We start from the raw sequence: 15,043 nt of genomic DNA on the forward strand, positions 1-15,043 counted from the left end.
GAGCCAAACCGGCCAGGGCTGTTCACTTGTATTTTAATAGCAGCTAAGGATATTGGGCTTTCTTGTTCTTTGGTTTTTGTTTTTGTTAATCTTCACCTGAGGATATTTTTCCACTGATTTTTTTTAAAAAGATGGAGTGGAAGGGAGGGAGGAAGGGAGAGAAACATGGGTGTGAGAGAGAAACATGGATCGGTTGCCTCTCAGAGGGATCCCAGCTGGGAACCTAACCGTGACCTAGACATGTGCCCTGACCAGGAATGCCTGACCTTTTCCTTCTGTGCGAGATGATGCTTCAACCAACTGAGCCACACAGGCTAGAGCAAGGCCCCTATTTTTCTCAATAGAAGTCCTTCGTTGGATATATGATTTTAAAATATTTTGTCCCGTGTGGACATCTCTTGATGAATTGATTTAAGCTTGAAAAGCCTCCTGCTGCTTGTGGCCCCAGCAGAAGGCCCTTGACGTTGCAAGTTTAAGGTGGTGTGAGTGTCCCTTCTCCTTCACGACGGGTCCCCTGGCCAGATCAGCGGCGGAGGCCGCGGCGGAGGGCTGGGAGGATGACCGAGGTGGGAAGTCGGCGGGGGGCTCACGAGGGCCCGCTTCGGCCCAGGGCGAGGAGGCGGTGGCGGGGTCCGGCGGGCCTTTGTGGCGCAGGGCCGGCCGCCTTTGTGCGTCCCCGGCCCGCGCGCCCCGCGGGCGGCCGCCTTCTGCGGAGATCACCCCCGCCGGGCGCCATACCTGGCCCTTTGTCACCAGCTGCCAAAGAATTCAGAAAATCAAATTTATTTCCCGATTCCAGCCGGCGCGCCCCTTTGTGCCGCGAGGTCTCTCTAACTGTTGAAACCCCAGCGGACATTGTGAAGGCCTTTATGGCGCAAAAGAAAAGCCGCCGCTCCTGGGCCTCGCCCGCCGCCGGCTCGCTGGCTTCCCCGCGCTGTGGGAACTCGCCAGGGAAGTGCTTCTCTCAATAAAAACCGCTAACGAGCCCCAAGACGGTGGGTTCTCAAGTGTCTTGCCTGTTAAAGGGGATAAATCAATAGGCATCTTGAGTTCAGAGGGTGTGTTTCCTACCCCCAGCCAGCCCTCGGGAGTGAATACATGAATGATAACCCCGTTTCTCACCAGCCCACGCTGTCCTCAACTCGCCCCAGCAAGTCCCAGGTCTTGGAGTTTTCGGCACTAACAGGTCCCCTCCGTGCCAAAACCTTCTGGAGCCCAGGCTGATGCCACAGCCTCTGCCTCCGGCTCTCAGCGGGCTCAGGCACCTGCAGATGAAGAGGTTACCGTGATTTTCCTTGATTAGGTTGATATCTCCTGAAATACAAACAAAACATTACCTTGCCTTGTGACGCTTTCGTGTATTTTAGTGATTGCATAGAGCAAAAATGTCCTTCTCTTTTTAAAGAAACCAATAAAAGAAGACGATCTAGAGGTGGCACAGGCTTACACTGCATAGGGCCTATACTCTGCATCCACGTATAAAGTCATGTATAGGAGGGATGACCATGCACACATCTGCCAACGCATCACACCAGCCCAGTAATGCTCTCTTGTGAAAACACGAAGACCATCATCATTCGTACTCTCGTTACAGAATAATACATAGCATTATAATTTGAATCGTATAGTCATGAAGCAAAGAAATCCATCATAGGAGAATTTAGCCCATTGGTTGTAAATGATGCGTGTTATAAAGCATTTGCAAACAAAAAAAAATAATGGTTATATAGCACTTAGGCAAGGGTCCTTTTTCCCTTCCTCTTTTTATATCGTGAGAATTTGGAGATGTCACTCAGTTGTTCTGTGACTAAAGGAAGCGAACATAAATCAATGCCACATTTGCTAACAAACGGCATTCCTCTCTTTGTGCACATCTGTGTGTCTCTTCACACATACACCCGTGTGCGTGCACACAGGCACACACACATTACAAGAGCCTGGCCCACTCAGCTTCCCCATAATTTTACAAAAGAGTAACTAATGTTTTCTGCCTCGTAGGGAGCCAGTGGGCATGGCACTGAATTGGATACCTACACCAGAGAAGGCCTGAGAGGCGTAATCAAATAAGGGAGCCACTTGAACTGAACTCCCAGCAGGAGCGGGAGGGAGGCCTGAAGAGGTTACAGGTACTTTTTATCCAGCCTAGCAGGAGAGCACCAACTTCCTGCTGCTAGAAATTTGTCTGCAAATTTTTTCCTCATTCAGCCAGAGAGCTGGGGTCTGGGAGACACTGGGTTGATATGATAACTTGATTAAGGCCGGGACAGATGACATGGGAGCACCAAGTTGGCTCAAAGGAATCTGTGCTCTCCTCTTTAACCTCTCCTTGGGAGCCTACAAATTATATCTATTAATGCATCAGCCCCCTGGCATCGCACAAATACGTTGTCTGCTTAAATATATGTCAATCACAGGGGCCCGTAGTATTCCTACCACATTTTCATTTCTCTTCTCCCTTAAAAAAAATTTAACCTGTTGCATTGTTCAGATGATGGCTCACAGCCTGCCTCCTCCTGCACAAATCCCTTCGGAGGGAGAAGTCGAGTTCGTCTGCCAAAGTGTTCAGAAGATGGTTTGAATGGGCCCTGGGCAGCTGGAACGTATCCAGGGACACTGCGAGGAGGAAGCATTTGAAAATCGTGTTCAATGAAGCGTGCACGGCAAACCTGGGGGTGAGCCTGAAGAAGAGAAAACGAAGAGAACTTGACATCTGAAGAAGTACTGAGGGGAAGAAGGGTGAGTGTCTTCCATGCGCCCCAGGAGAGCCCAGGGAGAGACAGGCATTCATGAAGCGCCAGCAAAGTGCCTGGATGAGAAATGGGCCACGTGCTGAGGCCGCCCCAGGTGGATGTGAGGAAATTGCAGAGTGGCCACAGCTGTAGGAATCCCAACTTGCCCTCCTAGTATCTGAGCCCAGAGACAAACAGCCACTGTGGGGATTTAATTGAGGGTTAATTTAGCAAACAATGCTATGCACAGATTTGTAAGTGAACAATTCAGTGAGTTTTGCCATATATAACCACCACTCCGATAAACATACAGAATGTTTCCATCACCCCAGTAGTTCCCCTGTGCCCTCTTTCCAGTCATATCATCCGCACCACACTCCCAGGCAATCACTGTTCTGATTTCTATCACTCTAGATAAGTTCTGTCTGTTTGAGAACTACATTTACATGGAAGCATTCTGTATGTGATCATTTGTGTCTGTCTTCTTTCACTTAGCATGCTTTTAAGGTTCATCCATGTCGTTTGCGCCTTTTTATTGCTGAGCAGTGTTTCCTAGTAAGGATATAATGCATTTTGTTTGCTCATTCTCTTGTGGATATTGGGTTGTTTCCAGTATGAAGCTGTTATAAATGCAACTGCTATGAATGGCCTTGCATAATTCTTTTTATTGCTGTGTTATAGGGCATATTCCAAATGCCATTTCAAACAAGACTGCAAAACAAGAAAAGACAAGGAAGAGTTTCTGGGACTTGACAGTTTCTGGCTGTCCACACCCTCCCCAGAAAGCAGAAATTACATCTTGATTCCTCTCCCTGGTGGGCAGGAGGCATACACCAGGACTGATCTGGGGCAGCCTGGGGTTCTTCAGGAGCAAGAATATCTATCTCAGCAAAATGGGTGTTGGCCATCATTCAGATCTACTCAAAACATTTCAATTTATATCTGCTGGCTCCTACTACGTGCTAGGCCCTGTGGGTGCACTGGGGGCTATGAGAAGAGACAGATGAATTTGGTGAGCCTGTCTTTGAAATGCTTACAGTCCAAAAGGAGAAATACAATGAGTAATAAATTATGAAACCATAACTCAGTGTTCAACAAACACTTATGGGTCACCTTCTTTGCTGGTGTGCTGGAGAGACAGACAACCTGCAGAGAGAAGGCTGAACCCACTCCTCTGAGCACTGGAAAAAGCCTCCCACCCTGGGAGAATGAGTCCCGTGCAGAGAAGAGCAGATCAGGCTGAGGAACAGGTTGGATGTGGATTTGGAACAGGTATTTCAGAGCCCAGCCCTGTCGTATCACCTTGGGACCCGGAACTTCTCTATGCCAAGTGTCTCAGTGTATACTCATCGCCTCACTTCAGATGGTCCTGAGGATGGCATTGGCACTAAGGCTTTGAAGGTCACATGATAGTCATCAAAACAAAGAATGTTCGTGCTGGGTAGCCCTGTAGAGTTCATGTTCTACTCCACGTCAAGGACAGAACGGAGAAACTGAGGCCCCTGCTGAGAGAAGTTACTTTTCCAATGTCACAGGGCAAAAATGTGTTCCTTCCTGGTACTATTATTATTCTACTGTGTCAATCTGCCATTTTAAAAATAAAGTTCCTACTATATGGCTGAGACCTATTTATAATGCTGGTATTGGAGGTATAAGATTAGCACCTTCTCTCTAGTCTCAGCAGGTTAATAAATCAGACTTTGCCTGTGAGCAGCTGTTACTCTTGGAGAAACATATTTTAATCCAGAAGTTACCTAAACTGTGTGATACAGACACCATGCTGAGAGGGCCAATGTGATTATGGCTCATCTGTCTTCTGGATCACGTTGTTTAGTTTTCTAACAGTTAGGCTTTTTGTTTATTTCCTTGTCATTTTTCTATACACAGGTCTGACAACTGTGTAACCACAGAATACTGTATAAACTACTTTATATGTTTCTTTTTTTGCTTTTTTCATAGAGTAAAACTTCCTTACTTTGGCCAAACCACTCTGCTGTTTAGAAACATTAATATATATTGTATGACTACAAGAGGAAAAAAAGTTGTGAATGTACTAAAGTTCCATACTATCTTCCAAGCAGTTATTAACATATATGTTTAAAAGAAAAAAAAAGAGAGGAATTTGGATTTATTCACATTTGATAGAAATTTATTCAAAATTAACTTGTAAATCAGAGGGAACAAAGACAGCAATGTCCATGATTCCCGCTTGGTGTTTTTAAAATAATATTAAAAATTATAAAGTACTTTATATAGGTACAACACTGCAACTTTTGCAAGACATCTTTATATCCATTCTGTTCCTGGAACCCCTAACCAATGGGCAGGCATGTGTTATCTCCACTGTGCAGATTGAGAAAACAGAGGCCTGGAGATGAGGGGCGTATCCGTGTTCACACGGGGGCCGGCCCACGTGACCTCCTCCACACCGCCCTTTGCCCACAGAGCGATGCAGCACCGCGCACCAGCCCTCACAACACCCAGATAAAACACGAGGAATGGCACCATTGACAGAGCAGTTCTTTTTGAGTTCATTGTGAGACCTGTGATCACAGAAGGTTTAATAAAAAACGTTTTTTCTTTATTGATTTTTAAATACATAATATTCATGTCTGTATGTCTTCTGCCAGAAACAGGGCTGACTTATAGTTTGTAAGACCCAGAGGGACTCCTTGTTCAAAGAGCAGTAAAACAAGTCCTTAAAAGTCTATTAAAAGTCCTGAAATAAAACTTTTTCTTTTTTCCTCTGGTTACTCTCTTGACTTGTCATGATGGTTTTAACTTGCTATTTTGTATCATTCTGAGTTTTAAAATATTTAAATTTTTTGCCCTGGCCAGTTTGGCTCAGCGGTTAGAACGTCAACTCCAGAACTGAAGGGTCTTGGGTTTGATTCCGGTCAAGGGCAAGTACCTGGGTTGCAGGTTCTATCCCCGGCCCAGTCAGAGTCACGTGGGAGGCAAGCAATCAATGTGTCTCTCTCACATCAATGTTTCTCTCTCTCTCTCTCCCTCCCTCCTTTCCACACTATCTAAAAATCAATGGAAAAACATCCTTGGGTGAGGATGAACAAATATATATATATATATATTTAAATGTTTAAGTGTTAGCATGAGTGCTACCATTCATCTTTAGACTGTACAATGCCAATTTCAAGTGCAAATTTGAGACCATTTATCTCCTACACAGAATCATCAAAATCACAGAATTTTGATTCTGTAGCCACACATGCATATGTTTCACGTTCTTACCAGAAGAGTGGAAGGTGCTGCTCAAACGAGCTTAACTGTTATCTCACTCGTAGCACACACGCTCTCCCAGCACCCCCTCCCCTGGCTTTCGGACGAGCCACTGAAGGGACAAGCAGCTCTGCACCATCCTACCTGCGTCATCGTCCTTCATCACTGTCTGCAGTGTGAATGATTGGCTAATGTGGGGCTCTCAGGAATAAGAAAGATATGACAGGGTTCTCTGGTCAGTGGTGTGTCTTAATGCCACGGTCTCCTTTCTGCACTCTTCATTCTGGTTTGAACAAAAGGCAAGGGCCCTCGGGGCCATCAGCTCCCACGTGCACAGTTGCAGACACGGCACACTTGTCTTGCTTTGAGTCTCAGTGACTCCCCAGGCTTCGTGGGCCTCCTGGAATTCTGTGCTCCTGGGACAACGAGAACGCACTATGCCGAGGGGGTAGCAGGGAATTGTTGCAGACAAGCGTATTGCATCTAACCAACCCCCTTGCTCCACCAGCTCAGTGGCCTACGCTTACAAAATGGAAGTTCAAGATGAAATCATTTAGAATGTCAGGAGTGACGGCAGCGCATTAAACCCAGCACAGGGCCCTGGCCAGTTTGGCTCAGCGGTTAGCTGAGAGTTGGCCTGCAGTCCAGAGAGTCCCGGGTTCGGTTCCCGCTAAGGGCATGTACCTCGGCTGCAGTTTGACCCCGGCCCTGGTTGGGTTGTGTGGGTGGCAGCCACTCGAAGTGTCCCTTTCACGTTGATGTTTCTCTCTCTTCCTCTCTCTCCCTCCCGCGCTGTCTGAATGGAAAAATGTACTCTGGTGAAGATAAAAAAAAAAAAAGAAATTCATAAACCCAGCACTGGGCCTTCTGAGCGCACAGTTCTAGGGACCGGCATAGATCACATGCCCACAAAGCGATGAAGTCAACTTTGATTATTACTAGTCTGGAGACTTGGGGGTGTTAACACGTCTCTCAGGCCTGCGGCCAAACTTTTAGGTGAGTTGTAGGGTGGACCCCCTTCCTCACAACACACCTGGAACTGATTAAGTCTCAGGGAAGCGCCGTCCTGCAGGGAGACGGACTGTCCAACACTGTCCCCTCCGCAGCACGTGCCTGCAGCTGGGTGATTCAGGGCGGGAAGGAAGAGGGTACAAACCCGCCGGGCACAGCTAGAGTACAGTGAAAGCAGAAGTCTTGTCAAGGAAGTGCTATCATGACCAGAAATTAGGGGAAATCCAAGAAGTCACCATAACCTACTGGTGTCCTTCTTTCTCCCAAAAAATGATATTTTCTTGAAAATATTAAAACATCGCTGATGATATGTCTCTGCACACACGTACACACGGGACAACTGTGATAGAGAGGGAAAAGCCGGGGCCATCTAAGCTCTGGTCCCAGCTCTGACTCTTACTTGATGTCCGACTCTGGGCAGCTCAGCTAACATCTCTGCACCTCAGTTCTCTTACGTAAACGGCAAATAATGATCCCTAACCCAGAGGTGGGGTGCTTGTGAGAATTCAGCTGAAGAACGGGTTGTAGACTAACGTCACTGTAACACGCGAGGGCGGCTGCGCTGGCCCGCTGTGTCCTGGGTGGCAGTGGTGTATATCACACGCAGACCCCATCAGGAAATCCCACTCTGGGCAGAGTGATTTACAAAGCCTGCTCAGAAGTGGAGTCAATTAAGGTCAGCTTTCTATGTTGCTAAACAACAGGGGATTCTGGGTTCAGTAACGTTGAAAGGCAGGCCCAACACACCCCTTGAAACCGGGCTTTTGAGAGGGTTCAAAGGAATGCGAAACAAAAGCCTCTCTTTGTGATGTTTTCACTCTTCCTGCATTGTCCTCTTTCACCCTCCGAGGGCCTTCATGTAAAGAAAGGGGCTGCTAATGTGGCGAGTGGGAGTTTAAAATTGTCCTGGGCCAACAATGTTGGCACATTCTGCCGGGCCTCATTACAGAATCATCTGAAATGCTTGAGAAGTGTTTCCCACTCATTAGCATAAATAGCAGAAAAACTCTTTCACAAACAAAGCAGGTTCCATCTGCCCCTAGTATGTCCTCACCTTGACTTCAAATGGCCAGTCCCTCCCCCAGCACAATACCGGGGGCGCCGGCCTCCGAGGCCCCAAGCACCCCACTTCAGAACTGCATTCAGTGAAATATCAACATGGTAACCTGCATGTTTATTCATTGGCCAGCCCCCTCCTTTTAATGGAGTCCCTTCCCCATTGTGGCCACTTGATTCTTTCACAGACCTAAAGGGAGAGGCAGGGAGAGGCTTCCTTTCCAAGCTGTTGGGGTCCTTAGCAACCCACACCTTGTGAGTGGGTCGACCAGGCTAATTAGGTTTGTTCTGCCTTTTTGGCCTGAGCATATTTTGTCAGATATTTTGCAGTGGGATTCAAGAGTCATTAATCACCCCAGGCTGAGGCTGACAAGGTAGCTTTTACAATGAAGTCCACCTCCCTGGTGTTGGCTGGAGCCAAGACCGATCTGCTTTGCATTACATTGCAGAAGAATCTAAGGGCTTCTTCTCCCCAGTCAACCTCAGGACATCTACTGGGAGCCCCAGGTTTAGTAGCAGCCTGGTGCCAGAGCAGAGGCAGAGATAGCATCTATCTTGCAAATTGTGCTCACAGCAGCTGGGTGGAGTCTGTTCTGGGAAGGGCATTCTACAGAACAAGATTATAGCCTGAGAGAGTTGGGATGGGGGTGGGCAACCTTAGTCACCATCCAGGCAGCCCACATTTTACTAAAAAAATCACTAAGGCTCAGAAAGGGGACAGACTTGCTTAAGGATACACAACAAATCACTGTGAGAACCAACATTAGAACTGGCATCTCACCACTACCATTGCCATTCACGTCTGAACCCAAATTTAAGTTTTTTATAACCATTTTCAACGAAATTGATATTGTTGTATGTGGCGATTTAATGTGCCCTGAATTCTTAAGAGAAGAAAGAAGGGAAGTCATTTTCATGTACCAAGTGCTACAAAAGGCTAGGCATTGAGCTAGGTATTTTGCATACAAATGATTAAATTTAATTTAAATGTCATTTTATTGGGATGACAGGTGGAAGTGCTCAGCAACTATTAGTCTCATTCAACAAAACACTTTCGTAGGCAGGTACTCTCATCCCTATTTTTGATGAACAAAGAAATCAAGACAGAAGAAGTTTAAGAAACTCATTCATAGCCTGTATTCTTTCCCAGGTGCCAGACTGCCTTTCAAAATGATGAGAAGAATTTCCTAAGTCCAGGTGTTTTTGTGAATGTTCGTCATTACTTCTACGAATCCTAAATTAAAAGTTTTGGTCATTTAAACATCAGATGATCAAGATTTATGGTTTTCCTTTTATCTCTTAGGTTTGTGATAATTTTCCTCTGCTGATGTTCTTTTCTCTTTTTCAAATACTTTTAATAATTTAATAAACATTTATTGAGCACCTAAGATGCAAAGTGCTGAGGATGCTGAGATTAAACATGCATGTTAACATGCCCCCTTCCTCCTGAAGTTACTGGAAAATGAGCTTCTCACATATGAGAGTAACCCGAGTAGAGAAGACATGGCAGCAGTGAGGAGAACCCGGGGCTGCAGAGGTCCCGGGAGGATGACGCAGCACCAGGCACGAAGGACCACTGGTTCCTGTGCTGCACACAGAGCTCCAGGAGAGGTTTCTGGACAGACATGAATTTGATAAAACACCTGATCATCCAAACAATCTTTAAACTTGAACCATTGCTTCATACAAAGGAAACACAGCAAATGAGAAACAAGAGTTCCTAACTCTAGAAAAGAAAAAGTAATCACAAGTTACTGAAAGGCTCTGTTATAAATATAATTTACATTTTTATACTGTTGTTAAAAACAAGACAATGGGCCCAAAATGGAATCGCTTATGCTAAGCCTCATGAGACCAAGACTGGATTATGGTTCCCTGCTACCCTAAAAGCGAAATCTTAAACCAATCAACCAGGAATCACCTGATCGGCTCTGTCTGGCTGACAGACCCTGCCATCACTCAAAATAACCTTCCTCGTATAACTTCCTTGTTCCCATTCCCTCTGCCTAAAAGTCTTTTCATTTTTTACAGCTCCTCGGAGCTCCTTTCTATCTGCTAGATTGGATGCTGCCTGATTCATGGATCATTGAAGAAAGCTAAAAAGATCTTTAAAATATACTCAGTTGAATTTTGTTTGTTTTTTTAACAATGTAAACACATGGTTTTAAATGAATAAATGAATTATATATTGTTAGTATATAACAATATTGGGAGCATATGGAAGAGAAAAGGAGTGTGTGTATGGGGGGGGGTGGCTAGGGCAGGGGATGGAAGAGATAAGCTCATCTTTCATAGTGGGAACTCAAGAGCTAATGCTGAAAAGGAAACATCAGAACAGAAACACCAGCATGTTAAAGACAGCCCTCAGAGAACCACTTGACTCTCCAAATTATGTGCATGTAAAACTTTGATAAATATAAACACTAAAATTAAAAAGCCATTGCCTAATTTAATTTTAAATAGTAAACATTGTGTTTGTTGTCACGGGATTAACAACACAATCAGGAGACTGTCTAGTACAGAAATATCCCACGTGTACCCGGGATGTGCTGGCGATTCTGGGCTGTTCAGAGGTGGAGCGAGGGTGCAGGTTGTTCACAGCGGAGGGGTGGGGAGGGGCGGGCCAGTGTCTGGAGTGGGTGCAGCTGGCAAAGGGAAGAAACTCTGGGGAATCAGTTCCATGAACAATGAAAATTTGGAGGCAGGCGAAGGAGGTAGAGCATCGGAGACATAACCCTCACGCCCTGTCCGATGAGGTGGACGGCACTAAAAAGTAAGCCCCAGCCAGACCCAGTAATCCCAGGTTCTGTATTATAGGTCATATGACTTTAGACAAGTTATTTAAGCTCACTGAGCCTTACTCTCTACATCTATAAAAAAGAAAAATAGTCCACCCCCAATACCTTTTGTTTACCTAAGAACCCCCGGTGGGTTTTAGGTTCTCGGTGAAAAAACAGGATCAGCGTCGATCTCCATCCCGGGAACCATTTTGAGGTCTGCCTAAGTTTCAGCTGGTGCACCATATTGCTGGAGCTGATTTTGTTTTTCTTAACTATACAGTTTTGAAATTATTCCTGTTAAACTTCCTTTGACCATCAATATTTATCAAAGTCACTTTAAACTTTTTTTGTTTGAAACATTAAAAACCCTGTTCAACTTATTGTTAACTACAAAGCAAATGACGTGCTTGCCATTTCGCTATGTCGTTTCAGTTCAAACACAAAAAAGAGAAAGAGAGAGAGAGAGAAAGAAACAAAGAAGAAAGAGGAGAGATGAGGACAGGAGGGGAGAGAAGAGAAAAAGAAAAGAAAGGAAAAAAGAAAAAAAAGGAATATCTTCCACACAAAATTGTTTTTAGAATTGATTCAGAAACATTTACAAGCCTCTACCAAATAGTTAACACGTACCAAGCACTACATAAAACATTATCAGCAAAACCCATAAGGTCATTTTTTTCCTTGTTTCTTGCGAGTGTAGAAAATACATACAGAGACAATCCATTCAAATCTGAATGACTCAAAGTCAGGAAGAAATGACTTGTACCCAGTTTATCAGCCCTACTATGTGTTTAATTCCTGAATGAAATTTCCTGGGTCTGGCTTTCAATTTTTAAACATGCAATCAAATTGTCTCTTACACACACTTTTTTCTCATGTTAAATAGTTTCTTAGTTTGAACTGTCTCAAACTACATAGGCAATCTGCCCTCGCCTTATTCCCCCCCGGGTCCTCATCCCATATGTCTTTGTCTCTCCCTGTCTCTCTCTGCCTCTTGTCCCCTCAGGCCAGAGACATTGCCTCCTTCCTTCCTGTCCCCCTCTGAGGCTTTGCGCTCTCTGCCTGTGCTCATCAATAGAAGCTTTGACATCCTCCCGGCTTCACCCTCCTGTCATCAGCGTGTGTGCCCAGCCCAAGTCAATACTGGTCCCAAAGACTTGAGGCTATTTTTTAAAAAGATTTAATATTTCCATAACAAATAAAAATTTGACTAGCCTTAGGGAAAATATAATCAGAGGCTGGCCTCCCAGACTTTCAGAGGGGTGGGAATGGGTTCCCCAGAGGGTGGGTTTAAAAGAAAATTCAATGTAAATGATATTTACTTGTAGTATTTTGCAGGGGAAGGAGGGGGAAGGGAAGGAAAACTCTGTCTGAACAAGAGACGTATAATTCAAAAGCTGCCACACAGTAAGTGGGAACCTCCGAGGAGGATAGATCATCACTCTTTATGGGTTTGACAAGAAGGATGATGGAAGAAGTCATGACCAGACTTGCACCTGCTCTTCGAGGAGCATGAAAAACACTGCCGGCCTGGCCTGCTCACAGCCCGGGGAAGAGGGAAGGGCTCAGCCGCACCAGGAAAACCATCCTCCACAAAACCTGTAGATAGATAGATAGACGATAGATAGATGGTAGGTAGGTAGGTAGGTAGGTAGATAGATAGATAGATAGATAGATAGATAGATAGATAGATAGACAGACAGACATATCCACTAAGCTAAGAGATGCTTGCCATGTGCCAGACACTGTGCTAAGTGTTTTGCATACAATCCATATTTAATTTTTATAATAATTCCATAAAGGAGTCTCTACTATGCTTTTTCCCAATTCACAGATGAGAAAAATGAAGCTTAAAAAGTAGGGAGAGCCTGGATGGTGTGGCTCAGTGGTTGAGCAACGACCCATGCACCGAAAGGTCACCAGTTCGATTCCTGCCACATTCCCAGGTTGTAGGCCCAATCCCCAGTAGGGGGCATGCAGGAGTGGCTAATCAATGTTCTCTCATATCCATGTTTCTATCTCTCTCTCCCTCGCCCTTTCTCTTTCTCTAAAAAAGATCAATAAATGAAAAAAAAACTGTTTAAGTAGGGAGAGCGCCCAGCCAGTGTGGCTCAGTGGTTGAGTGTCAACCAATGCACCGAGAGGTCGCCAGTTCGATTTCCGATCAGGGCACATGCCCAGGTTGTGGGCCAGATCCCTAGTAGGGGTCAGGCAGAAGGCGGCCAGCTGATGTTCTCTCTCATTGATATTTCTATCTCTCTCTCTCCCTCTCCTTTTCTCTCTCTCTAAAAATCAATAAAAGAAAAAAAAAATTTTTTTTTAAGTAGGGAGAGCGAGAACACAGACAAATGCGGATTTTTACTAACTACAGAGCCCCAGCTTTATGGCAGGATCATTTGTAAAGTATTAATTTGCATGCATTTTCCCTGACTTTTCACAAGCCTTTCAAGCAGATGGACAGTCCTGCCTCAGGGGTTTCTGCAGAACAGTAAGCAAAAGAGCCTGAAAATCAAGTCTCTTGCTGTCTTTTGTAAAAGTCAAAATTCAGAGAGATGCCAGAGGTCCTAAAGGGACCTTTCAAAGTAGCCCAGGAGAGACGAGTGATGAGAATTCCTCCCAGGCTTGGAGAGAGGACTGTGGAGTCCTGCCCATCTCTGCCCTTCAGGAGGTGACGGAGCCTCCTCTGGACAGCTCCATGGTGCACCAGGAGGGCCAAGCCTGGGAGGACTCAGGGGTTCTCAGTCTTCCCTGTGACCTATTGGGGAGAGTGAAGGACAGAGCCCCCATAATGACTGGGGTTGATTTCCTCCCCCTGAAAGGATGGGGCATGGAGAAGGACTTAAGATAATTCTAAACAAAAGAAAAGTAGTATTTCTTGCACAAATGAATGTAGGTACTAAGACTCAGACCCACCACAAAATCACTCACTGAGTAGGCTGCTGCCTGTTAGTAGGGGTTGGGCTGGGCGGGGCCAGGCGATTGGCACACAAAGTTGAAAATGCCAAGTTCCACACCCATCTGCTGCACAGAGGAAAACCATTCTTCCAACTTCAGAGAACCTTCTCCCCGTGCCACCTCCAGCTCAGGGACCACCCACTGAGCTTACCCTCCAGCTCCAGGAGCACCCAACATGTCAGGTACAAGGACCAGTGGAAGCCATCCCTGTGACGGAGAAGCCTCTGCCCTGGTGTACAGCCCACAGCCAGGGACTCAGCAAGAAACTCTCGGACGACCTCTTTCTTTCCAACGAGGCGGCGGAGCAGCCTCCCCAGCAGAGCAGAGATGCAGATCTTTGTGAAGACCCTGACTGGCAAGACCATCACCCATGAGGCTGAGCCCAGTGACACCACTGAGAATGTCAAGGCTAAAATCCAAGACAAGGAGGGCATCCCGCCTGACCAACAGCGTCTGATTTTTGCGGGCAAACAGCTAGAGGATGGCCGTACTCTCTCAGACTACAATATTCAGAAAGAGTCCACCCTGCACTTGGTGCTTCGTCTGAGGGGTGGCATCATTGAGCCCTCCCTCCGCCAGCTCGCCCAGAAGTACAGCTGCGACAAGATGATCTGCCGCAAGTGTTATGCCCGCCTGCACCCCCGTGCTGTCAACTGCAGCAAGAAGTGCGGCCACACCAGCAACCTTTGCCCCAGGAAGAAGGTTAAATAAGACTCCTCCACCTCCTCGGGCCCACAGGGCAGCCTTCTGCCTGAACCCTGTGACTCTGGGACCTCAATAAAGTTTCTGTTTTGTTGACTAGAGCAGTAAAAAAAAAGAAAGAAAGAAACTCTCCCAAAGCTTGACCTTTTTTTGGAGTAGGTTTATCTGAGCTTACAGTCCCCACAAGGTGCTCATCTACAAACTCTCATTGCAGCTTCTACTTCCCCTTCCCGACGCAATTTGTAGTGACATTTTATTTGTGGAACTCTGTCTTCTATGGTAGAAGACCCGTGAGGAACAGGATTGTGCCTTGTCCTTTGTGGTATGCGTAGCCCATAGCACAGTCTTGGAACACCGGGAATGAATGAACCACTGCATGAACATGGAGCCATCCTACTTGGGCCAGACCCTAGTGAGTATCCAGCACAGTGCCCTGAGCGGCTGAGGCCCAGAAGGGCTGAACAACAAATCCGTGGATTCCAGGCAGGACTTTGAATGACTCTCTTCTCCTCGATTCTAGCATCTTAGTTCCTTAATTTGTCACGGATGGACCAAGACTAACCCCTGGACCACTTG

The 15,043-nt window shown here is 46.0% G+C and overlaps 1 protein-coding gene across 1 annotated transcript; it reads left to right on the forward strand.

Moving 5' to 3' along the window:
- Positions 1–14,066: 14,066 nt before the first annotated feature.
- Positions 14,067–14,476, forward strand: LOC118617343 (ubiquitin-like). The gene has a single exon (XM_036243239.1). It carries the CDS (start codon positions 14,093–14,095, stop codon positions 14,474–14,476), a length of 384 nt encoding a protein of 127 aa, XP_036099132.1. The 5' UTR covers positions 14,067–14,092.
- Positions 14,477–15,043: the final 567 nt, after the last annotated feature.

This window comes from Molossus molossus, unplaced genomic scaffold (genome assembly GCF_014108415.1).
Source record: "Molossus molossus isolate mMolMol1 unplaced genomic scaffold, mMolMol1.p scaffold_m16_p_5, whole genome shotgun sequence".
NCBI lineage: Eukaryota > Metazoa > Chordata > Mammalia > Chiroptera > Molossidae > Molossus > Molossus molossus.